This window comes from Salmo salar, chromosome ssa06 (assembly GCF_905237065.1).
Source record: "Salmo salar chromosome ssa06, Ssal_v3.1, whole genome shotgun sequence".
Taxonomy (NCBI): Eukaryota; Metazoa; Chordata; class Actinopteri; order Salmoniformes; family Salmonidae; genus Salmo; species Salmo salar.
The window spans coordinates 57,779,156-57,804,386 of record NC_059447.1 but is presented as its reverse complement, the minus strand read 5'-3'; the positions used below and the strand labels follow the sequence as shown (position 1 = coordinate 57,804,386).

General features: G+C 43.1%; 1 protein-coding gene across 1 annotated transcript; it reads right to left on the bottom strand.

Annotated features, from left to right (window-relative positions):
• Positions 1-1,567: 1,567 nt before the first annotated feature.
• LOC106607706 (uncharacterized) lies at positions 1,568-23,731 on the bottom strand. The gene is made up of 23 exons (XM_014204949.2): positions 23,487-23,731; positions 23,099-23,173; positions 22,838-22,958; positions 22,632-22,731; positions 21,697-21,810; positions 21,488-21,604; positions 15,103-15,263; positions 14,689-14,835; positions 10,439-10,541; positions 10,116-10,244; positions 9,807-9,992; positions 9,329-9,585; positions 8,169-9,206; positions 7,974-8,082; positions 7,712-7,819; positions 5,330-6,922; positions 5,098-5,220; positions 4,646-4,774; positions 4,355-4,547; positions 3,998-4,122; positions 3,692-3,882; positions 3,333-3,466; positions 1,568-3,185 (listed from the first exon to the last, which is right to left on the bottom strand). Exons 1-23 carry the CDS (start codon positions 23,506-23,508, stop codon positions 2,953-2,955), a joined length of 5,508 nt encoding a protein of 1,835 aa, XP_014060424.2. The 5' UTR covers positions 23,509-23,731; the 3' UTR covers positions 1,568-2,952.
• Positions 23,732-25,231: the final 1,500 nt, after the last annotated feature.

Below are 25,231 nucleotides of genomic sequence, written 5' to 3'. Positions count from 1 at the left end.
TCTCAGACAATCCTGCAGGTGAAGAATGAACTTCTTGATATGCCACACCTGTCAGGTGGATTAATTATCATGGCAAAGAAGAACTCTTCATTAACACAAATGTGTGCATAAAATGAGTGAAATAAGCTTTTTGTGCAAATTGAACATTTCTGGGATCTTTTATTTAACACATGAAACATGGGACCAACACTTTACACTCATGTACATATTACCTCAATTAGCCCGACTAACCGGTGCCCCCGCACATTGACTCTGTACCAGTACCACCTGTATATTCGTTTTTTACATTTCTTTACTCATCTATTGTTTACCTGATACCTATTTTTACTTAATAATTGCACTGCTGGTTAGGGCTTGTAAGTAAGCATTTCACTGTAAGGTTGTATTCGGCACACATGACAAATAAACTTTGATTTGATATGTTTATATTTTTGTACAGTATTGTAAGCCAGGGACCCATCAGGAAAGCCACTAACGTTGCCGACACTATGCCCCTTTTCCTACACATTCTTGAGCAATTTCTCTAATTATGTTTTTTAATTACACTTTCTGGTCGAGTACGAGACATGTTTTTAGCCTGCAAGCTACACTAGAGATCATGCAAATTCCCCGCTTCTGCACCACAGCTTCATGGTTGCCATGGTAATCAATGTAACACTGCATGAGCCACAGGATGTAAAAGTTGCAATGTTGTAACAGTAGTAGCTAGCATAATGCATTGATGCACGCATCTTACTGGCCTTCTCATTCATTCCATGTCATTAAATGCTCTTTAAAAAAAAAAATTACTTTGCATAACATTGTCACCGATCCATTTTTCATTTCCATTTGTTTTGTCTCGTTTTCCCACACACCTGGTTCTCATTTCCCTCATTATGTGTTGTGTATTTAACCATCTGTTTTCCCATGTCTTTGTGTGGTATTGTTTATCTGTTCATGTATGAGCACATTAGGCTGGTTAAGCTGGGTTATGTTAAACCCTTATTTGTATTTCGCATTAGTTTGTGGTGAGTGCTTTTCGGTCGCCAAATAAAAGGCTCCGTTTTGCTACCAACTATCTAATCTCCTGCGCCTGACTTCCAACAGCCCTTCACGCATATCCTGACAAGGACATAATGGAAACAGATAAATATTTATAAAAACAGACATGACGTACACAACTTGGTCTAGATGAAGGTAGCAAAACTCAAGCGTGGAATGTACAGTTCAAAAAGGAGAGGCTGGAACTTCAACTCAACCTCTGACCAAGAACTAACGTCAATCAGCTGAGTATTCATCGGTCTCCATATTTTAGCCCTTGGATAAGGCCTTTCCAATTCACAGGGGTCGATTACGGACTTCCACTTAAAACCTGAGCTTAAGATCACATGGCAACTCCCACTTGTTTAGAGTAGAAAAACACATGGCAGTTCTTAAAAAACACTTAAGAGTACATGTAAAAATGGTGCGTCAAAGACTGGGTTAAGTAGCACGTGAATCATACACTAGGTAGTAGGTCTACTGTCAATAAAATGGGGTTGATACTCAGGTTTATCAAAATGCGCAAGGTCTTAACTAATAAGGCCAATTGTGTGTCCATATGAACAGGCCATTTTTTGGAAGAGTACAAGGTAACCATCAAAAGGGAAAGTCATAGCCGCAATGAATCAACATACAACTTTCTCATCAAGTTTAGGTATTTGCTGTCAAAACACTTTCATAGTAGAAAAACATGCACTTAACAGATATGTCACATTCATTACAAAACGTAGAACGATTTATCAATACTCGTAAGTCAGAAAAGTCTATATTGTGAACAAACATGTACCCGAGTCAAGAATAGGTGACGTTGTGAATTGAATCAAAGGGACCCTTCAAACAAAAAAAGTAGGTTTAAAAGATCAATGCACATGATTTTTTTATTTAACTAGGAAAGTCAGTTAAGATCAAATTCCTATTTTCAATGACGGCCTAGGAACAGTGGGTTAACCGCCTTGTTCAGGGGCAGAACGACAGATTTTCACCATGTCAGCTCAGGGATTCGATCTTGCAACCTTTCGGGTTATTAGTCCAACGCTCTAACCACTAGGCTATATGACTTGCGTTATAGGCCTTCATTTTGGGACATGCAACATTGAACGCAGTTAAGTGGAGAGTCGAGGGAAAACTCAAAATGGAGAAGTAAAATGAAAACAGTCAGTCTACCATTTAGGTGTGGTGGCAGTATCAACATACTGCACATACTCAACACTTCACCTGCATTGATTTAGCTACAAGTCTTAGAGGGGAAACTACAGTAACTTACCTTTCACCAAGTTAACACTGAAAAGATGAACATGCACATTTTAGGTTGAAGTTATTTCAAGATAAAATGAAGAAAGCTAATAAAAATGTACAGAAAACTATTACAATTTGTCCATCATGTACAGTTATGTCATGGACCTTGCCAAAACCATGGCATATGTAGTAGTTTCTCAGAAACGGAGAAGACTGATCAAATGGGCCTTTAAATAAAGTAGATTGGTTTCCCTACCATCACCAAAATACCTGGTTCACCCCCCAAAAAAAACTATTTGAAAAGAGGAGAGAAGGGTGGGAAAACAAACATATTTCAAGAGGCACACAGAGAAATATGTTCAAACCTGTTCTGAAGCGCGTACAAATCTGTAATATTTCTTTACACATGGCCAGACCCTGATAAGAAGATTCTAAGTAAATCTTTGGACATCATTGACAAAGGCATCAATTTAAGGAATGCAACTGTCTTGAGTCAGGATTTATGTCACTAAGCATAAATCAGAACATTCCCAACTATTGTCTGATCTGCCTGACAACAGTAGAAACATTTTATATCACACTCAAAGTAATAGAGCGTTGGAAGCTTCAGTGCTGGAATGTCCTCTCGACCAAAACAAGTCTGCCATTATGTAGTAGAGCTATATTGCACCATCCAGTCCAGATGATGAGTCCAGCTCAGAAGCACTTCCTGAAGACGATCTGTGGGCCATGTTCCTCATATTCCTCCTGGCTGATCCAGGCTGAGTCAAAGGATGACAAGTTGGCTAGCACTGCACCTCCACTCCAAACAGAGAAATCTCTGTCCTTAGGGCTGGTCACACGCACACACTCCATCAAATCTGTAGGCACCATGGTTCTAATTTCACTCTGAAGCCGCTCAGGCAGTCCAGCCAGCAGGGTATTTCCACCTTCACAGAGGAAATTAGACTTTTAGGCTGTGTCAAATGGCTACTTTTGACCACTACATAGGAATAGGGTGACATTTGGGACACAGTAGTAGACATGGGTGGATGAGTGGACAAGTATTCAGCAACTAATAAAGCAAAACTATGTACCTGATAGGACAATGTTCCCCAAAAAGCTCCGCCGGAGGTCAATGTCTGAAAGGAGGATTGACTTGAAAATACTCTCATGCATCCCGTAATGGTCTCGTCCAATCAGATCTGGCTTAAACAGTATCTCAGGAGCACTGTGGATGGAAGACATCACTGAATAACAGATCATAGCTGACCCCTGGTGGCCATCCAATGGCTTACTTGGTAGTACCATAATCAAAAGCTGTTTGCGGAGTTAAACACTTGCAGTTCTTAGTCTCAATTTCCTCAATACATAGCAGCGGATAACTTAACCATCACCACTCATAAGGGCGAGTGTTCTTTAAAGTGGGGATACAGGGGGTCGGTTAGAGGCTTACCTGAACCGCTCTGTGCTGAGGTGGACGACCTGTCCATCAGGCATGGTGTAATACATCTCACTGCTAGCCGACCGCCCACAGGTTAACTCCGATTCATAGTCCTGGGCAACCCGGCAGCATTTCTCCTTTATCTCTCTCACAATCTCCATCTCGGCAGAAGTGCGCATGCACACTCCCTGCTCCTGCAGAAGCTGGGACACAGGATAGCAGAAACCAAAGGTGAATATAACTAATTGTTTTATTGACCAAATGAGCATATTTGATAGTCCATGTAAAAAAAATACAGAAACTGTTAACATCAAATACCATTTTAAGGTGCATTGTAACATCATGGCCAGCCAGGGTGAAGCGCTGCACTGCGTGAGGTAGACAGTATCCCTCAAACACTGGCACACTATGACTCACTCCATCCCCAGAGTCAAACACTACACCTATTAGAAGACAAAGGCTACAATGATTAGCAATCTTATCCATTATTAAATCAAAAATACATTATTTCTCTCCTAGATTGTTAGCAATCTCCTAGATTTGAAACTTTAAACACGAGTGAAAGCATGCAATCCTTTACTCAGGAATCTAATCACTGGATTAGATGGATTCATATATTAACTGAATCTACTGTATATTTACTTACATCAACAGAGTAGATAAAAGTTAGTTTACCTGTGGACCTCCCTGCTGCGTAGAGCGCCAGCACTGCCTGCATGGCCACATAGGCGAGGGGAACGTTAAAGCACTCAAACATAAGTTCCACCATGCGCTGGCGGTTCTCCAGCGGGTTCATGGCTGCCTCGGTCAACAGGACAGGGTGGTCGTCTGGATCGACCTGCAGCTGCTGGAACGTGTGGTGCCAAATCTGAAGCGAGACCAGTGAGGTTTAAATCCTATAACCACCAGGTACTACAGATTCATCCGAACATCCATGGGATAGAATTATGTCAACAGTAGACAAACCTTCTCCATTTCATCCCAGTTGCTTATTATTCCGTTTTTCATTGGATACTTCAGTGCCAGGACTCCTCTCATGTGTTGAGCCTCATGTCCAATGAAAGTCTCCCGTTCAAAGTTGCCATTCATTATTTCCTGTTGACAAAACAATAGGCAAATCAGAAAGCCAGTCTCCATGTAGGGAAACGTATGGTGGCAGCCTAGCCACATTTATTATATTCTTTTACCTTTATTTAACTAGGCAAGTCAGTTAAGAACAAATTCTTATTTTCAGTGACAGCCAAGGAACAGTGGGTTAACTGCCTTGTTCAGAGGCAGAACGACAGATTTTTACCTTGTCAGCTTGGGGATTCGATCTTGCAACCTTTTGGTTACTAGTCCAACGCCCTAACCACTAGGCTACGCTGCCGCCCCATATGACTGAGTACAAACACCAAATACTTTGCTCATACAATTACCTCATATTTTGGCAGCCCAATGATATTTGGAAATATAGTATTTGGGAGGTCCTGATCAGCAAACCCTGCTTTCATCAAGCCAGACCCAGTGTCCAGCACTATTGGAGTCTTGAAATTGGTCATCTGTAAATAAAAGTTCAGAGATATAATAATTCCCATTCAACTGAAAGAATGCATAATATTCAAATGGTGAATAATGTGAATGTCTTTCCCATCAACTACTAAGCCTTACGTCTCTGGTGGTTATTTGGACATTGGGTTGATTGACAGGTGACCTAATGATGGCCCTCCTTGCAGTCCTACACCCCTGAAACCCATCAGGGCTCTCTACTTCTCTCCACTCATCAGCTCCGCTTGGTTCACATGATCCAGATATTACTTCAGCAAACATACGAGGTAGCTCTTCACAATTAGACCCAGAATGTGCCATTGAAATATCCTCAGATTTCTGGGAGAGGTGGATTTCTATCTGAACACCGGCAGAGTCAACAGGTGTTAATGTTGATTCAACAGAGGAAGTGTCTAGAGAGGTCTGTCCATGGGACTCCAAAGGGTTATTGCATAAGGATGCCTGTTGAGCTGTGAGGGGTTTGTTGCTGTGGTTATTGCTGTGCTCCTTTACAGGTTTGAGGCTTCGCCCTTTAGGCTTCGGATGAGTGCTGAACTCTGGCATGACTTGTGGTGCGAGTCTAGGGTCAGGGTCTGAATCACTATCAGGGCAGAGGGTTAAATACATGGTTTCCGTTGAGATGTTGAGTTCTTGCCCTCTGTCATTCACAGGAAGTGATGCCTTTCTTGGTTTAGGCACTGGGGGGTTGTTGTTGTAATTCCAACTCGGGTCAAATACTCCATGTTTTGGGCACATTTCAGGTGTCAAGGTGGCCTCTTGGGGAAATTGCAAGTTAGACACCAATCTGAAGACTAAGCCTTCCTCATCTGTAGCCTCTTGGTGTTGGATTCCAAACTCTTCAATAAATTCACTGGGATCAGAATAGCTTTGTGGTGGAGTTAAGACCGGTTGTGGTGCACTGGGCTCCGTAAACTCACTATGGCTGGGAGCATCTACTTCTACCACGGCATCACCACAGCCAGATATACTAGAGACCGCATGTGGAGACTGACCATTTACACTTTGAACAAAGTCTTGTGATACAGGCATTATGGCAGAAAAGGTTGCAGTAATAACGAGGGATTCATTAGGATCAAGGTTTATGGTGTCTTTGGGCAGGGTTGGCAAGTGCTTTACGTTGAGGTGTCGGCCTCTATGGTCTGATATAAGATCATCACAGAGAGCACCCACCTCCAAGTTATTCAGTTTAGAAGTCCTGTCCATTATAGAGCATTTCACTACTTTCCTGGTTCTGCTCATCCTCTTCGTGAGTTGACATCCTTTGGTCATCTCTTTAGCTAGGTTCTTTTCCATCCTCTCCACTTCCCTTTTCTCCCTTTCTAGTTCGAATAGAAACGCCTGCCTCTCCTTGCACGTAATTCGGGAGCCCGCCAATTGAGTGGGCTTTTCATCAAGGCTCTCGTTCTCAGCTTGTCTGAGCTTGTGGATCTTGAGGTTCTCCTCCATGATGAGCTCATCTAGAACGTGCAGTCCTTTAAGCTCCTTTAGGAACTGTCCCCTGTTGGTTTGCGGGGGCCTCAACCCCGTCGGCCCGTTCTCCATTGGCCTTCCATTGTGGCTCATGCTGCATTCTGATGCCTCAGTTTCACTGGCTGCCTCTGATGACCTGCATTCACTATGGTTGTCAGTGTCGGCAGAGTCAAGACTGTCATCAAGACCCAGGACGCCCGCCGCTTTTAAATCACTGGAGGACATCTGGAAAACAGAACAATAACATTGTTATTGATTTAACAATAAAAATAATAGTGGAGATAACAAGCTGATGGGGTATCTATTACGATTTAAAGGCCACTAAACAAGATAAACAATTGTCTTGCATTAAGTTAAATCCCTGTTCAATCTTGTAAAAACAATACTTTCTTACAAATGTACAGGGAGTCTACGAAAATAGTACAAATGGTTGTGTGTTGACCAGTGCATTTTGTAATTGCAGGAAAAACCCACAATCTAATTTATGGAATCTAATTTGTAATGTATGGACAGTGGTCTACTTTGTAGTTCACCAGCTTAAGTGGTTCCATGATCCAAGTCTGACCTACAGGAACACATTTACAGTACCTTCATCTACCAATAGGTGCCCTTGTTTGCGTGGTTTAAATTCACGGCTTGACTGAGGGACCTTACATATAATTGTATGTGTGGGGTACAGAGATGAGGTAGTCATTCAAAACTCATGTTAAACACTATTATTGCACAGAGTGAGTCCATGCAACTTATTATCTGACTTGTTTTTTCCTGAACTTATTCAGGCTTGCCATAACAAAGGGGTTGAATACTTAACTCATGGCATTTCAGCATTTCATTTTTAATTATTTGTAAACATTTCAAAAAACATAATTCCACTTTGACATTATGGGGTATTGTGTGTAGGCCAACGACAAACATGTAATCCATTTTAAATTCAGGTTGTAACACAATTTTTTGGGGGAAAAAGTCAAGGGGTGTGAATACTTTCTGAAGGCACTGTATATCATCACGACCTACCAAACTTTTCTGCTCCTCACTGCCCCATGACGGCCACAGTTTGCTCGTGCTCCCAGTATTCAGAAGAACATCCAACATCTGCTCCTGTGTCATCACATTCTCTTCCACCTATACAAAAAGTGTTTACAAATGCAAGGTATTGGCCTAAGCCAACTGTGATTTAGGTCACTAATACCAATCTTGGTAATGTGCAAATCTAATGTTCCGAACTATTTACTGCTTTGGCATGAAAACAATCCATTGAACATTTGAGTCAACCTGCCTCCAGTATTCCAGCTGCCCGGTCCAGGATCTCCGCCACCTCCCTGAGACCCTCCTGTTCCTTTAGGTCCCAGTCATTTAACGAGACTTCAGTCATGGAGCTTGTAATCCTGCAAACACAAACAATATAAGTGCTAGGCACAATTAGCGGCTATGTGGACCATGTCAGGAGACAAGAGCATAAATGTGTCAATACCTTTCACAGGTGTCCTGTTTGGGGTTATGGAAGTCAGACGTATCCCAGAGAAGAGTGGGAATGCTCTCTGCAGTGAAGTTGGGCACGTCTCCTGCATCTGTGATGGTGCTGGAGAGGGAATTACAAACGGGGCTCCGTTCTGACTCCTCAAAGCTGTCCTGTGCCTGTAGGATACTGTCACTGGGCTGTGCCCCTCTGTTCTGAGGGCTGGTGTGTACCTCCGTCTGTGTGGGCTGGTCTCGAGACCGATTGGATAATTGGTCGGTGTGGTGGGAGCACTCTGAGGGGTTTGGGCTCTTGATGTCCCGTTGATGTGGTGACGGGTTCTGGGTGATGGTGACCGTGTAAGAGTTCTCCAGGTCATCCACAGGCAGACTGAGCCAGGGGTTCTGGGGCAGGGTAGCTGACTGCTTCAGCTTGATCTGAAAATGTAGCGAGTCCACCGTTATTTTAGGGATAATCTGAATGCTGGCCCTGGAGGTGTTGCCCACAGAGCCAAAGTCAAACTCCTCCCTGCAGTCCTCTGAGTCAGACACGCTGGAGATGTTCTCCTCGTGGATCTGGGGCTGCCTGGTGATGGGCCTGAAGGAGTCTCTGGTGGCTGGTACCCTGGACAGCCCTTCCCATCCCTCCCTCCCTGCCCCAGTCTCCACATGGCTGCTTCCTGCTCCATCAAAGCCAGAGTCAAAGGAGCTGAGAGAGGGAGGCTTCCCCACAGCAGACACAGCCCCAGAGATAGCACTGGAGGGGGACGTACCTAGGAGGACTTGGTGTTTGAGGTTAGAGAGGGAGCCACGGCTGTGCAGGTTGTCAGTGTGGCGGTCTGATCTGGAACCAGAGGTTTTATGGAGACTACATAATGCCCCATCTGGACTGTTAATGGCCTCGGGGCCTCCGCCCACAGCCAGGTTAGTGTGTGGCCCAGGCCCTTTCCTGTGGCGGGCTCTCAGAAACTCATACTGCCACTGCAGTGCCAACTGGAAGTTGTTGATAGGTACTGCCCCTGGAGAGGTCAGGAGTTTTCGCAGGGTCATGCACCTGGAGAGAAGGTGGCAGGGCCAACTTGGCTGTGAACAAGTATTCAATACAAATACTGCCATACAAGTTGCCAGATCAAATGGCAACAGAAGTTTTCCAACACACAAGCTGGAGTTTCTCACCTTTGTGACAGCTGTTTGCCCTTCTGCTGGAGCTGGGCGTCAGGGATGACATTGGCCAGGTGAGCCAGCTGGACCAGCTCCTCCATGTCTGGGGAGGGGTTCCTTCTCAGGAAGTCACAGACCGCCTGCCTCCACACAGGGTCAGGGCCATGCATCTCCAGCGGGTGGTACCGTTTGGGGAGGCTGTCACAGTTTACACCCCACAGAAGGTCTTGGAGAAAGTTCTCACACAGGACGATGCCGTACCAGCAATTGGCCTGTTGAGATGAAAGAAATTGAGTACATGACATTAGATTATATAGACCACATTACAAGCCAGATGCATGTCACGAGGAGATAGATATAAAACGTAAATGTAATTTCAATAATCATCCTAATTGTTGTCAATTTCAATTACCACTTCAGTATTATATAAACATTTTTAAGTTAGCATATACACACAGAAATCATAAAAAGGTCAGTCCAACAGAATACCTACCTTGTTGTAGTAGTGGTAGAAGTCGGCGACTGCTCCGAGGGTCTGACGAGGGAGCTCTACAGCAGAGTGGAAGTTCTCCTTCAGTCTGTCCAGATCCTGCACCCACTCTTCCCTGGTCTGGGCATCACCAGGAGGCAGAGTGTCAGCTAACGTGTGGATCACATCCTCAGCACGGTGGACTAGAGCCTGGCAGCAGGGAGAGAAGACATGTAAACACAACACCACTGTTGTTCAGGATCCATACAGCAGCTTTAATACTTCAATGCACCCATCTTAGAGGAGGAAAATATCAGAGTAGCCTATATTTACCATGGCAGGTTTATAGATGGAGGCATCAAATTCAGATGTTAACGTCTCAGCCTTCCTCGCATCTTTAGCGATCTCTATTCTGTAAGGCTGGAGCTTCTCTTTTTGGTAGCTTTTAATCTGTTCAGTTATCTGCAATTGGAGGTAAATTAACCAAAATAAACAAAAACGCACGATGGGTCATTTTCATTGGGCACCAAATGGAAGAAAAACGCACTTAAAACAGTGAGGGACTACCGGGACTTAAGAAAGTTTTGCACAAATATTTTCTGTTGCGTGCCCTAATGAACACAACCCTGGAGTAATTGTTATGTATTATAACCCACCTGCTGTCCCTCATCACGCAGCTGGAAGACCTGCACCTGGAGGTGGGCCTTAGAAAAGGCCTGTTGCCACAGCAACTCTATTTTTTCAGCAGCTGCAGTTATCCTTTCAACAAAGACAAGAGACCTTAAACCTGTGGAAAATACTTATTGTAGAAGACTACTATGTTGAACCTTGAAATAGAACAGCATAATGTATCCATTGACAGCTTTGCATAGAAAGTTAGAAATGTGTGTAAAATGCAACACATTTAAAATCACACCATACTCCCCCCTCTAAATGATTGGTCGAAATGTACTGGTTAAGTACTCTACCTGGGCCTGGTTTTCCACTGAACAACAACAACAAATCTACTGAACATGTAAAGTGTTGGTCCCATGTACATTTGTTTACATCCCTGTTAGTGTGCATTTCTCCTTTCCCAAGATAATCCATCCACCTGATAGGTGTGGCATAGCAAGAAGCTGATTAAACAGCATGATCATTACACAGCTCCAACGTTGTTTTAGAGAATTTGGCAGTACGTCCAACCGGACTCACGTGTATGGCGTCGTATGGGCGAAACGCTGTCAAAGCTGTGAACCGTGTGCCCCATGGTGGCGGTGGGGTTATGGCATGGGCAGGCATAAGCTACGGACAACGAACATAAGTGTATTTTATCAAATGGCAATTTGAGTGCACAGAGATACCGTGACGAGATCCTGAGGCCCATTTTTTTTATTTTAAGGTATCTGTGAACAACAGATGAATATCTGTATTCCCAGTCTTGTGAAATCCATAGATTAGGGCCTAATGAATTTATTTCAATTGATTTCCTTATACGAACTGAAACGAAGTAAAATCTTAAGATTGTTGCATGTCAAGTTTATATTTTCTCAAAACCATCGTTACCAAAGTTGCTCTTGAAAACGCTTGTTATTTAACGACTGCCTCAGACCAGTCGTGGAACAGCTGAGTACATCGTTAGATGCTTTTTTTTGGCCTTCCACGTCACTTTATACACAGAAGATCTCAGCGAAATGCAAAATCAAAATGTTCACCTTTCTTTGTGACGGCTGAATAAAATTTGACTGACTACAAATAAACTTGCCCATTTTTTTGCATATCATGGCAAAGGATATAAAGACGCTGCAAATTAAACCAGAGATGACTGTATTAAAAGATAAACGGTATAGGCTACAGACCTACAGTACCAGTCAAAAGTTGACACACCTACTCATTCAAGGGTTTCTTTATTTTTACTATTTTCTACATTACAAAATAACACATATGGAATCATGTATTATCCAAAAAAGTGTTAGAAAATATATTTTGATTTGTTTATTTGAGATTTGCCAAAGTAGCCCACCCTTTGCCTTGACAACTTTGCACACTCTTGGCATTCTCTCAACCAGCTTCATGAGGTAGTCATTTGGAATGCATTTCAATGAACAGGTGTGATTTGCTAAAAGTTAATTTACGGAATTTCTTTCCTTCTTAATGCATTTGAGCCAATCAGTTGCGTTGTGACCAGGTAGGGGTGGTATACAGAAGATAGCCCTATTTGGGCTCCCGAGTGGCGCAGCGGTCCAAGGCACTGCATCTCAGTGCAAGAGGCGTCACTACAGTCCCTGGTTCGATTCCAGGCGGTATCACATCCAGCCGTGATTGAGAGTCCCATAGGGCAGCGCGCAATTGGCCCAGTGTCGTCCGGGTTTGGCCGGGGTAGGCTGTCATTGTAAATAAGAATTTGTTCTTAATTGACTTGCCTAATTAAATAAAAGGTTAAATAAAAATACAAAAATTGGGTAAAAGACCAAGTCCATATTATGGCAAGAACAGCTCAAAAAAGCAAAGACAAACGACAGTCCATCATTACTTTAAGACATGAAGGTCAGTCAATACGGAAAATTGTGCAGTCGCAGAAAATACGGAAAAAGTGCAGTCGCAAAAACCATCAAGCGCTATGATGAAACTGGCTCTCATGAGGACCGCCACAGGAAAGGAAGACCCAGAGTTACCTCTGCTGCAGAGGATAAGTTCATTAGAGTTAACTGCACTCCAAATAAATGCGTCACAGAGTTCAAGTGACAGACATCTCAACAACTGTTCAGAGGAGACTGCAGCAATTCGAAGGCCTGATTCACGCAAAGAAACCACTACTAAAAGGACACCAATAACAAGAAAGAGACTTGCTTGGGTCAAGAAACACCAGCAATGGAAATTAGACCGGTGGAAATCTGTCCTTTGGTCTGAAGAATCCAAATTTGAGATTTTTGGTTCCAACCGCCATGTCTTTGTGAGACACAGAGTAGGTGAACGGATGATCTTTGCATGCATGGTTCCCACCGTGAAGCATGGAGGAAGAGGTGTTATGGTGTGGGGGTGCTTTGCTGGTGACACGGTCAGTGATTTATTTAGAATTCAAGGCACACTTAACCAGCATGGCTTCCACAGCATTCTGCAGCGATATGCCATACCATCTGGTTTGCTCTTAGTGGGACTATAATTTGTTTTTCAACAGGACAATGACCCAAAACACACCGCCAGGCTTTGTAAGAGCTATTTGACCAAGAAGGAGAGTGATGGAGTACTGCATCAGATGACCTGGCCTCCACAATCACCTGACCTCAACCCCATTGAGATGGTTTGGGATGAGTTGGACCACAGAGTGAAGGAAAAGCAGCCAGCAAGTGCTCAGAATGTGCTGGAAAGACAGTTGGAAAAGCATTCCTCATGAAGCTGGTTGAGAGAATACCAAGATTGTGCAAAGCTGTCATTAGGGCAAAGGGGGGCGACTTTGAAGAATCTAAAATATATTTAGATTTGTTTAACACTTTGTTGGTTACTTCATGATTCCATATGTGTGATTTCATAGTTTTGATGTCTTCACTATTATTCTACAATGGGGAAGGATAGCAAAACAATTCTGCAGCATTGATGGTCCCCAAGGACACATAGGCCTCCATCATTCTTAAATGGAAGAAGTTCGGAACTACCGACACTCTTCCTAGAGCTGGCCGCCTGGCCAAACTGAGCAATCGGTGAAGGACCATGATCAGGGAGGTGACCAAGAACCCGATAGTCGCTCTAGAGTTCCTCTGTGGAGATGGGAGAACCTTCCAGAAGCAGCACTCCACCAATCAGGCCTTTATGGTAGAGTGACCAGACAGAAGCCACTCCTCAGTAAAAGGCACATGACAGCCCGCTGGAGTTTGCCAAAAGGCACCTAAAAACCATGAGAAACAAGATTATCTGGACTGATGAAACCAACCAACTCTTTAGCCTGAATGTCAAGAGTCACGTCTGGAGGAAACCTGGCACCATCCCTACGGTGAAGCATGGTGGTGGCAGCATCATGCTGTGGGTATGTTATTCAGCAGCAGGGAGAATAGTCAGGGAAAGATAAACAGAGCAAAGCACAGAGAGAACCTTCATGAAAACCTGCTACAGAGCGGTCAGGACCTCAGACTGGGGCGAAGGTTCACCTGCCAACAGGACAACAACACTAAGCACACAGCCAAGACAACACAGGAGTGGCTTTAGGACAAGTCTCTGAATGTCCTTGGGTGGCCCAGCCAGAGCCTGGACGTGAACCCAACATTTATGAAGAGACCTGAAAATAGCTGTGCAGCGACGCTCCCCACCCAACCTGACTGCGCTTGAGGATCTGCAGAGAAGCGTTGGAGAAACTACACAAATACAGGCGTACCAAGCTTGTAGCATCATACCCAAGAAGACTCGAGGCTGTAATCGCTGCCAAAGCTGCTTCAACAAAGTACTGAGTAAAGGGTCTGAATACTTATGTAAATGTAAATCTATATCATTTTTATTTTTTGCAAAAAAAATCTAAAACCAGTTTTTGTTTTGTCATTATGGGGTATTGTGTGTAGATTGATGAGGGGAAAAAAACGATTTAATCCATTTTAAAATAAGGCTGTAACATAATAAAATGTGGAAAAAGTCAAGGGGTCTGAATACTTTCGGAATGGTGATAGGTGGTAGGTGATAATATCTCTAGGAGCTGATCCGTCAGTATCGTGGAATCATCTGAACGTTAAGGAGAAATTGGAAAGGGAGAATACTGACCATTTATTTCGATCCGATCAGTATCAACATGCCTCGACGCACTTAGCAAACGTTCTCTCTGCGTGGCGTTTTAGGAAACGCATGCAACATGTTTTGTTGGAAAGCGGCATCGTTAAAAAAAAACACTTGTAAGCCTAAGTTCCATCGCTATCGGGAAACCGGGCCCTGCTATACAGTACAGTACCTGCTGTAGTTCTGCAGCATATTGAAGGCTGTGTGGGTGAAGAGGGCCGTCCCGGCCATGGCCTGATAGCACGAGTCATTCTCAGGGTAGTGCAGCTTCTCCACCACACGCTCACAGTGCCTTAGCAGCTCATCCAAGCCCAGCTCCCTACACCACAAAAACAGCCATTCCATCAACTTTAGAAAACATACAGGCAAAAACTCAGTCAATACAGGAGCAGAGGACTTAGATTCATGGAACTGTACAGGTACATCATTCACCAGGCGGTGCAACTTAAGAGGCAGGTAACTTAAGCCCTTAAAAAGCACCGTTACAGTAGGAAGTGCTATAGGTGCAGATCAACTCAGCTTACACCTGTACTACCCTTGTTATGTCCAACTGAAAGAGAGCAATGGTGAAAATGGAGACCCTCACCTCCGCAGCAGTTGGAACTTGGCTTCGCTGCTGTGACAGAAGTCATTCAGTTCGGTGAAGGCAGAGGGCACAGGCTGTCTGGAGAGTGTCTGCAGGGTGGAAATACACAACGGGAGCCTCTGGACCACTGAGAGAAACTCTTGGACAAAGGCATCAATCTCCTGCATAAACAAAAGTCCAAGAAGAGATGTTAGAGGGAAAAATCAGCGGGTGATTATAAAGTAGGTAAAAAAATGTATGTCAGTCCTGTCGCATCAGAAAAGCATTATTCATATACAACCACAAACCAATTACACGAAATACAACCCAAATATACAGCCATATCAAACCTAAAGTTTGATAACCTACTAAAAATATACAGGAGATTGTTTTGCCAAGAATGTGCATTTAGTTACTGTTACAGCGCAGTATGGTATGCGAAAACATTCATTATAGCATCCCAAAACAGACTGCCCTCACAGTACTAATGAATACTGTCAACATGGATGAATGCCCAGTCGAACGAGTGAATATGACCAAATGGTGAGAGGGGGCCGCCTTTCACTTGGTAATGAGGTCAACTGATTGCAGTCTGCAATTCTGCAAGCTTCACCAAGGTAACAAACAATGGCTCTGGGGCTGCATCACTGAAATGCATGAATGGATTAATGAATTAAAGATCTCCATACAGGATGACAGTTGAATCACTGGCCTTTTCTCAATTGGATTTGCTCAACTCCTGTCTCCTCTCCTCAGTCCTCTCTCAGCTCCTTTTGAAAAAGGTCAATCGAGAAGAGGAAACATGGACGAAAATGAGCTTGTATGAAATGAGACTCCTTCACTCGCACGTCCGTAAATGCCATTTACGGGGTGAATCCCAAAATAAGTGTAAAGTGATAAATTAAATTAGATGTGCAAGACATTTTAAACAATTTGCTACTTACATGCTTTTCTCCTTAGACAAAACAAAAGCAGATTGAAAGGGGGTGTGGCAGACTTCAAAACTCTTCCACGAAGGACCCACATGACTATCCTGATGAAAGGTGGCTAGAGGGGAGAACTCGTCCGTTCATCTACTAACGAATTGGCATCTCTTCGACCACTTATCGGTTTCCGACTCATAGAGAGAGGACAGAGGGTGGAGGGCAGACTTTTTCCCAAGTGAGAAATGGCCACTGACTGCACACTCCTCTCTCCAGATAGATTAACTGAATCTACCATGGAACACCATCACATATGTTCTGAAATAGTTTCTATAGTTAGAAACAGAACATTAGCATTCATGCAACATTATTTTGTTAATTTAATCTCAGAAATTAAGCTACTTGATTGTGCCCGCATTGGCCATTGTAATGTATAGGGTTCACATAGTCATGGTCATGTAGTGTATGTGGACACCTGCTCGAACATCTCATTCTAAAATCATGGGCATTAATATGGAGTTGGTCCTCCCTTTGCTGCTTTAACAGCCTCCACTCTTCTGGGAAGGCTTTCCACTAGATGTTGGAACATTGCTGCGGGGACTTGCTTCCATTCAGCCACAAGAGCATTAGTGAGGTCAGGCACGGCTGTTGGATGATTAGGCCTGGCTCGCAGTTGGCGCTCCAATTCATCCCAAAGGTGTTAGATGGGATTGGGTCAGGGCTCTGTGCAGGCCAGTCAAGTTCTTCCACACCGATCTCGACAAACCATTTCTGTATGGACCTCGCCTTTGCGCACAAGGGCATTGTCATGCTGTAAAAGGAAAGGGCCTTCCCTAAACTGTTGCCACAAAGTTGGAAGCACAGATTCGTCTAGAATGCCATAGTATGCTGTAGCGTTAAGATTTCCCTTCTGGAACTAAGGGGCCCAGCCCAAACCATGAAAAACAGCACCAGACCATTATTCCTCCTCCACCAAACAATTGGCACTATGCATTGGGGCAGGTAGCGTTTTACTGGCATCCGCCAAAACCAGATTAGTCTGTCGGACTGCCAGATGGTGAAGCGTGAGTCATCACTCCAGAGAACATATTTCCACTGCTTCAGAGTCCAATGACGGCGAGCTTTACACCACTCCAGCAGACGCTTGGCCATGGAAACCCTTTTCATGAAGCTCAAGACAAACAGTTCTTGTGCTGACGTTGCTTGCAGAGGCAGTTTGGAACGCGGTGGTGAGTGTTGCAACAGAGGACAGACGATTTTTACGCGCTTCAGCACTCGGCGGTCCCGTTCTGAGAGCTTGTGTGGCCTACCACCTCCCGGCTGAGCAGTTATTGTTTCCACTTCACAATGACAGCACTTACAGTTGATCGGGGAAGCTCTAGCAGGGTAGAAATTTGACGAACTGACTTGGAAAGGTAGCATCCTATGACAGTGCCACGATGAAAGTCACTGAGCTCTTCAGTAAGGCCATTCTACAGCCAATGTTTGTCTATGGAGATTGCATGGATGTGTGCTCGATTTTATTCACCTGTCAGTAACAGGTGTGGCTGAAATAGCCAAATCCCCTCATTTGAAGGGGTGTCCACATACTTTTGTATATATGGTGCATTCAATAAATATTAGGTTTGTCAATGTTAACGCTTTACATTGCTGTTTATGCTTTCATGGAGGACTTGAATTGTGAGGATGACCAGACTATTTTATCAAGAACAAAAGCTAGTGGGTTTTCTACCCAAAGTTGCAAGGAAAACGTGATAATTTAATAAAGTACAAGAGACCATCAAATTTGATTAAAGGGCGTGGCAGTAGGAGGAACAGTGGCATATAGTGGGCAAAACCTGGGACTTTCACACCAATTTATGGTAAGTAATGCAAGTAACTTCAAAATGGCAAATTTCTCTGATACGGGGGTGGAAAAACATCACCAGATTCACAGGTAATACATTACAATGATGAAGAAGCACTACTCCAAGCCGCAGCTCCATACTACTTGTCAGACAGAAAACTAATACTGTATGGTTGTTGGGGGGTCAATGGGTGGCTTTTGGTCATTTTATTAGATTCCTCATGTCTTACTCATTATTAGTAATAATTATGGTCAAATGAAATTTTATTTGTCACATATATATGGTTAGCAGATGTTAATGCGAGTGTAGCAAAATGCTTGTGCTTACGGTTTCGCCAGTGCAGTAATATCTAACAAGTAATCTAACAGTTCCTCAACTACTACCTAATACACACAAATCTAAAAAGGGTGAATGAGAATATGTACATATATGGATATGGATGAGCGATGGCCCGAGCAGCATAGGCAATGTGCAATAGATGGTATAAAATACAGTATATACAGTTGAAGTTTACATACACCTTAGCCAAATACATTTAAACTCTGTTTTTCACAATTCTTGACATTTAATCCAAGTAAAAATTCCCTGTCTTAGGTCAGTTAGGATCACCACTTTATTTTAAGAATGTGAAATGTCAGAATAATAGTAGAGAGAATGATTTATTTCAGATTTTATTTCTTTCATCACATTCCCAGTGGGTCAGAAGTTTACATACACTCAATTAGTATTTGGTAGCATTGCCTTTAAATTGATTAACTTGGGTCATACGTTTCGGTAGCCTTCCACAAGCTTCCCACAATAAGTTGGGTGAATTTTGGCCCATTCCTCCTGACAGAGCTGGTGTAACTGAGTCAGGTTTGTAGGCCTCCTTTCTCGCACATGCTTTCAGTTCTGCCCACAAATGTTCTATAGGATTGAGGTCAGGGCTTTGTGATGGCCACTCCAATACCTTGACTTTGTTGTCCTTAAGCCATTTTTCTACAACTTTGGAAGTATGCTTGGGGTCAGTGAGAGGTTGTTTTCCTGACACCACACTCCGAGTGCCCTCACCTCCTCCCTGTAGGCTGTCACGTCGTTGTTGGTAATCAAGTTGTTGTTGTGTCGTCTGCAAACTTGATGATTGAGTTGGAGGCGTGCATGGCCATGCAGTCGTGGGTGAACTGAGAGTACAGGAGGGGGCTGAGTACACACCCTTGTGGGGCCCCAGTGTTGAGGGTCAGCGAGGTGGAGAAGTTTTCTACCTTCACCACCTGGGGGCGGCCCGTCAGAAAGTCCAGGACCCAATTGCACAGGGCAGGGTTGAGGCCCAGGGCCTCCAGTTTGATGATGAGCTTGTCGGATACTATGGTGTTGAATGCTGAGCTGTAGTCAATGAACAGCATTCTTACATAGGTATTCCTCTTGTCCAGATGGGATAGGGCAATGTGCAGTGTGATGGCAATTGCATCGTCTGTGGGCCTGTTAGGGCGGTATGCAAACTGAAGTGGGTCTAGGGTGGCCGGTAAGGTGGTGGTGATATGATCCTTGACTAGCCTCTCAAAGCACTTCATGACGACAGAAGTGAGTGCTACAGGGCGGTAGTCATTTAGTTCAGTTATCTTTGCCTTCTTGGGTACAAGATGGTGGCCATCTTGAAGCATGTGGGGACAGCAGACTGGGATAGGGAGCGATTGAATATGTCCGTAAACACACCAGCCAGTTGGTCTGCGCATGCTCTGAGGACGTGGCTAGGGATGCCGTCTGGGACAGCAGCCTTGTGAGAGTTAACACGGTTAAATATTTTACTCACATCGGCCACGGAGAAGGAGAAGGAGAAGGGGGGGGGTCAGTTCTGGTTGGCACTGTATTATCCTCAAAGCGGACAAAGGTGCTTAGTTTGTCTGTAAGCGTGACATCGGTGTCCGTGAAGTGGCTGGTTTTCTTTTTGTAGTCCATGATTTCCTGTAGACCCTGCCACAAACATCTTGTGTCTGAGTCGTTGAATTGCGACTCCACTTTGTCCCCGTACCAGCTTTTCGCTTGCTTGATTGCCTTGTGGAGGGAATAACTACACTGTTTATATTCAGCCATATTCCCAGACCTCTTTCCAATGGTTAAATGTGATGGTTCGCGTTTTCAGTCTTGTGCAAATGCCGCCATCCAGCCACGGTTTCTGGTTAGAGTAGGTTTTAATTGTCAGTGGGTACAACATCTCAAATGCACTTCCTTATAAATTCACTCACCGAGTCAGCATATAGGTCGATGTTATTCTCTGAGGCTGACTGGAACATATCCCAGTCCGCGTGATCAAAACAATCTTGAAGAGTGGATTTCCGATTGGTCATACTAGCGTTGAATTGTTCTATTCACTGGTAAATCCTGTTTGAGTTTCTGTCTCTAAGATGGTAGGATCAAGATGGTGTCATGGTCGGATTTGCCGAAGGGAGGGCGGGGGAAGGCTTTATCGCGGAAGTTAGAGTAGCAGTGGTCGAGTGTATTACCCCCGAGTGTAGTGCAATCAATACGCTGATAGAATTTAGGTAGCCTTGTTCTCAAATTTGCTTTGTTAAAATCCCCAGCTACAATAAATACAGCCTCAGGATATATGGTTTCCAGTTTACATAGAGTCCAGTGAAGTTCCTTTAGGGCCATCTTGGTGTCTGCTTGAGGAGGAATGTACACAGCTGTGACGATAAGTGAAGAGAATTCTCTTGGAAGGTAATATGGCCGGTATTTGATTGTGAGGAATTCTCGGTCGGATGAGCAGAAGGACTTGAGCTCCTGTATGTTATGATTACCCCATGAGTCGCTAATCATGAAGCATACACCCCCGCTCTTCCTCTTCCCAGAGAGGTGTTCATCTCTGTTGGCGCGATGCATGGAGAAGCCCGGTGGTCCAAATTGGATGTTCGGAACTATATTTATTGAATATTATATGAATCCTAGAAATTAAAATGGCCAATTTGGGTGAAATCAATTTGCTTAATTTTTCAAATATCAAATTATATTTCAACAAAATAATGTTTCAGGAATGCTAATCTTATCTGTTTCCAACTACAGAAACTATTTCAGCACAATCTGAGATGTGGGTGTCAATTTTTTGTGCTTGGAGGTGTAACATCCCTTGTCGGTTGTTCACTTGAGAGGAATATAGTTTGGATTGAAAGCAAAGTTCTGTCTCCATCTAGTCATTTCATCCTCAAGGCAGGCAGAAAATCAAGAACAGAGGATTGGAGCCCCCAGCAAGGCCGTCCATCGACCACTGATGTGGAGAGGAGGACAATGCTGCTATTCGTGATATTAAGACTCATCATAAAACCTCCAGATAATCAACCCAACAAAGCTTGCTGCTCTTTTAAGATCACACATTACAGTCTTGACAAGAGTAGTCTTGTATTGAATAAAAATGTATGAGAAAAGTCCAGGTTACTTCATCTTACAGAACGAGTAGTGGCACAAGTAATCCATGGAATTCTTTGCAAGAACTGGCATGAGAATATTAATTCTGGTGAGGTTACAGAAAAATTAACGGGAACAATAAGCATTTTACAACTGGCATAACTTTTCACTTGACCATGATGTAAAATAACACAGCTTGAAATGACAATACTATTAACATGACAATACAGTCCATGTAAATGATTGTAAAAGACATACCCTGATAAATGTTACACAACTCAGATGACAGTAAACCAGGTAGCCTCCTAAAGCCGCAGTCAACTGGCTTCTATCAATGTAGTTGGAAAGTTCGAAGACTTCTTTCAGCAGAACTCTCTGTTGGTATTAAAAGGATGTTTAGCCCCACACACATACTAATTTCATGCTACGCGTGAAAGGGGAAATCACACTCAGTGAAATACTCTTACCTTGAACGGAGCAACATAAGACTTTGATGGTACCAGCTGTTTCAACAATAGTTTCAGAACATCTTTCTTTTTCGGTTTAATCATGTATACAGTGTACACGGTCCTCCTATGCAGCTAGATGGGGTGAGAAATGCATGTTACATTTTCATCAATATTAATTAATGACAACAAGTCAAAAATCACACTCATTCTAACAGTACAAAGATAGGGAACACCAAAATCCTCCCCAGATTTGAAATTGTAATGAGCACCACTTTTGTCTGTGGCCATGATAAATGAGGATGACAAACTGACCTGAAGATCCACAGCACTATTTTCAAAAATGACTAAACCAAATGTACTATTGGAGTATGTTTGTAGACATTGAGTCTGCGATTTGATTACTAAAATGATAAGGTCGTTCTACGAAAAGTAATCAGACAAATAAAGCCACGGTGAATTGTGTATTGCAGATTTCCAAACAACCGATTTAGCTCAGATAATGCAATTCCACTAGAGCTAGTCTATTTTTAAATAACTGAAGGCATATGATCCAGTATTTTAGCCCCAAGAACAATTCCACAATGAACAATCACAAACTGCATTGTGCCCTGAAGAGCAACCTCAGACAAAATCGCTTTAAATTGGCTCAATTTAATTGAGTTACATAATGACATAGGAGTGACAGAAAGGCCAATCATAGGTTGTATTTTTTATTTAACCTTTAACTAGGTGGGGCATCTTATTGCTGAACATCTTTGTGGTTGAACTGGACACAACAATAAATTATGTGAACAATTCCCACACAAAATTCTCTATATAAAAAAACTAAGATTTATGTAAAAGTGGACTAAGGTGTAGGCCTACTAATTGACATGATGAACCAATTATGTTTGTTACTGTATAATAAAGCAATACCTTACAATCCATCTAGAACAGAATGATAAGAAAGATACCTCAAGGAGAAGAAGAGTTTCAGCGATGAACCTAGTAGTAGTAAGAGTGGCTTGTCTCAAATCAGCCACAACTGAAACCAAGCTCTCCTCCTGTTTCTTACTATAAAAAAGTGGTATTAGTAAGGCTTAACATGACTTCCATGCATGTTCGTACAATCTTAAAATTACATCTAAAACACACATTACATTGTAGCCTTGATACATACTTGTGCAAACAGAGAAAGTAGTGTATGAAGTCAACCACTTCAGCTTTGCTTAGATCTGAAAGGTTGCCATGAGCATCCACAGGGAACATAACCAGAGGATATCCATGCTGATCAAAGGCGCCTGTTGAAATAATTTCATGGTCTCATTGTTACAGTTAGTAGAATTAATATCGTGTTATTGTTGTTTTGTCCGTTTGAATGTTACATTTTCCACCTTGTAGCCATGATGAATTGAATGCACATGGGTTTATTATAGCCTACCAGGGAAAACCACTGCTCCCGAGTTCAACACATGATCTGGAGGCAACGGTGGGGAGGGGGAGGACCCTTGGAATTCTGAAAGGATTTGTGGGAAACGAATATTTACATTAGAAACATGCCTGAGAACAATTTCATTGGCCTTTTCCCACTAACTGTAGAAACCTGAGCGACCGGCGCATTCCTAGCCCCCTCCCAACTCTGCAGTCTGCAGCCAAAACGTAGAAAAACTATCCTCACTACAATAAATCATTCACAACAGAGCTTATTTGCAGACACACTTTACACCTTTCATTGTATCACAAACACAAACGCTACCGCCACACGTTAGAGTAGATACACATTTACAAAGTTACAATGTTGCTCACAAATTCTCAAGCTCGGTTCTTACCTTTTGCGTGGCGGCGGCTCATTGTGTGCTTCTCACAGTTCTATCCAAATGAAGGCTTTATGGTTATTTTTTGGCCAAACAATTTATAAACGATCCACTTATATTTCCCAAATGAAAACATTTCAAACATAGCATTATATTTTAGTTACGGTCTGAAAAGAGAATTGGGATCTAGTCCACTTGTTTCCGCCATGTTGCATCCATTGAGAAGGGGATCATGCGGTTGAGCAACCCATTGAGTGGATGCTGCGAGCCCAAATTTATAACTTCAAAATTGGAGGGCGGGGGAAGATAACAGGAGAACGTGACATACAGTTGAAGTCTGAAGTTTACTTACACTTTAGCCAAATACATTTAAACTCAGTTTTTCACAATTCCTGACATTTAATCCGAGTAAAAAGTCCCAGTCTTAGGTCAGTTAGGATCACCACTTTATTTTAAGAATGTGAAATGTCAGAATAATAGTAGATTTCTTTCAGATTTGATTTCTTTCATCACATTCCCAGTGGGTCAGACGTTTACATGCACTCAATTAGTATTTGGTAGCATTGCCTTTAAATTGTTTAACTTGGGTCAAACATTTTGGGTAGCCTTCCACAAGCTTCCCACAATAAGCTGGGTGAAATTTGGCCCATTCCTCCTGACAGAGCTGTTGTAACTGAGTCAGGTTTGTAGGCCTCCTTGCTCGCACACACTTTTTCAGTTCTGCCCACAATTTTTCTACAGGATTGAGGTCAGGGCTTTGTGATGGCCACTCCATTACCTTGACTTTGTTGTCCTTAAGCCATTTTTCCACAACTTTGGAAGTATGCATGGGGTCATTGTCCATTTGGAAGACCCATTTGCAACCAAGCTTTAACTTCCTGACTGATGTCTTGAGATGTTGCTTCAATATATCCACATAATTGTCCTACCTCATGATGCCATCTATTTTGTGAAGTGCACCAGTTCCTCCTGCAGCAAAGCACCCCCACAACATGATGCTGCCACCCCCGTGCTTCACGGTTGGGATGGTGTTCTTTGGCTTGCAAGCATCCCCCTTTTCCCTCCAAACATAACGATGGTCATTATGGCCAAACAGTTCTATTTTTGTTTCATCAGACCAGAGGAAGACCAAAAAGTACGATCTTTGTCCTCATGTGCAGTTGCAAAGCGTAGTTTTTACCTTACCCCATGCATCTTCGGTAGCAGCTTTAATACACTTCTCCTTCTCATTTTGAAACTCGGTCATGTAATACTGGTGTATGTTTTCTCTTTTATCTACAATTCAATGCGATAGCTGCTTAAACATCTGTTACAGACTGCCATCATTGATAAGTAGTATCATTGGAGTGAATCTAATAAAGGTTTGGACATACCAATGAGGTTTGAGTGAGTACTCAACTGCTTCAGCTTTATCAGTGTTGCCATACAAAGCTATGAGTACGGCTTGTGGGCTCTCGCTTCCTTGCAGTTCGTCTTTCACCTCTAGACACACAGGAAGGATTCTGTGAAGCTTCTATTCCCACGTTGGGTTTCCCTTGCTCTTTGACTCTGTCCATTTTAGCTTTTACACTGGACCTCAACAAGTACATCATTATTGAAGTATTATCTCCCAACCCATAGGGTGGGACATCTTGCTCTATTTAAAACTAGCTACAGAGATCTGTTTAAAGTACTTAAAATGCTGCTTTGTAGAAGAAGAAAAAAAACTATAAGAACGTGTGACTTCAAATGCATGTATCTGAAAAAGGAAAAACTCATTG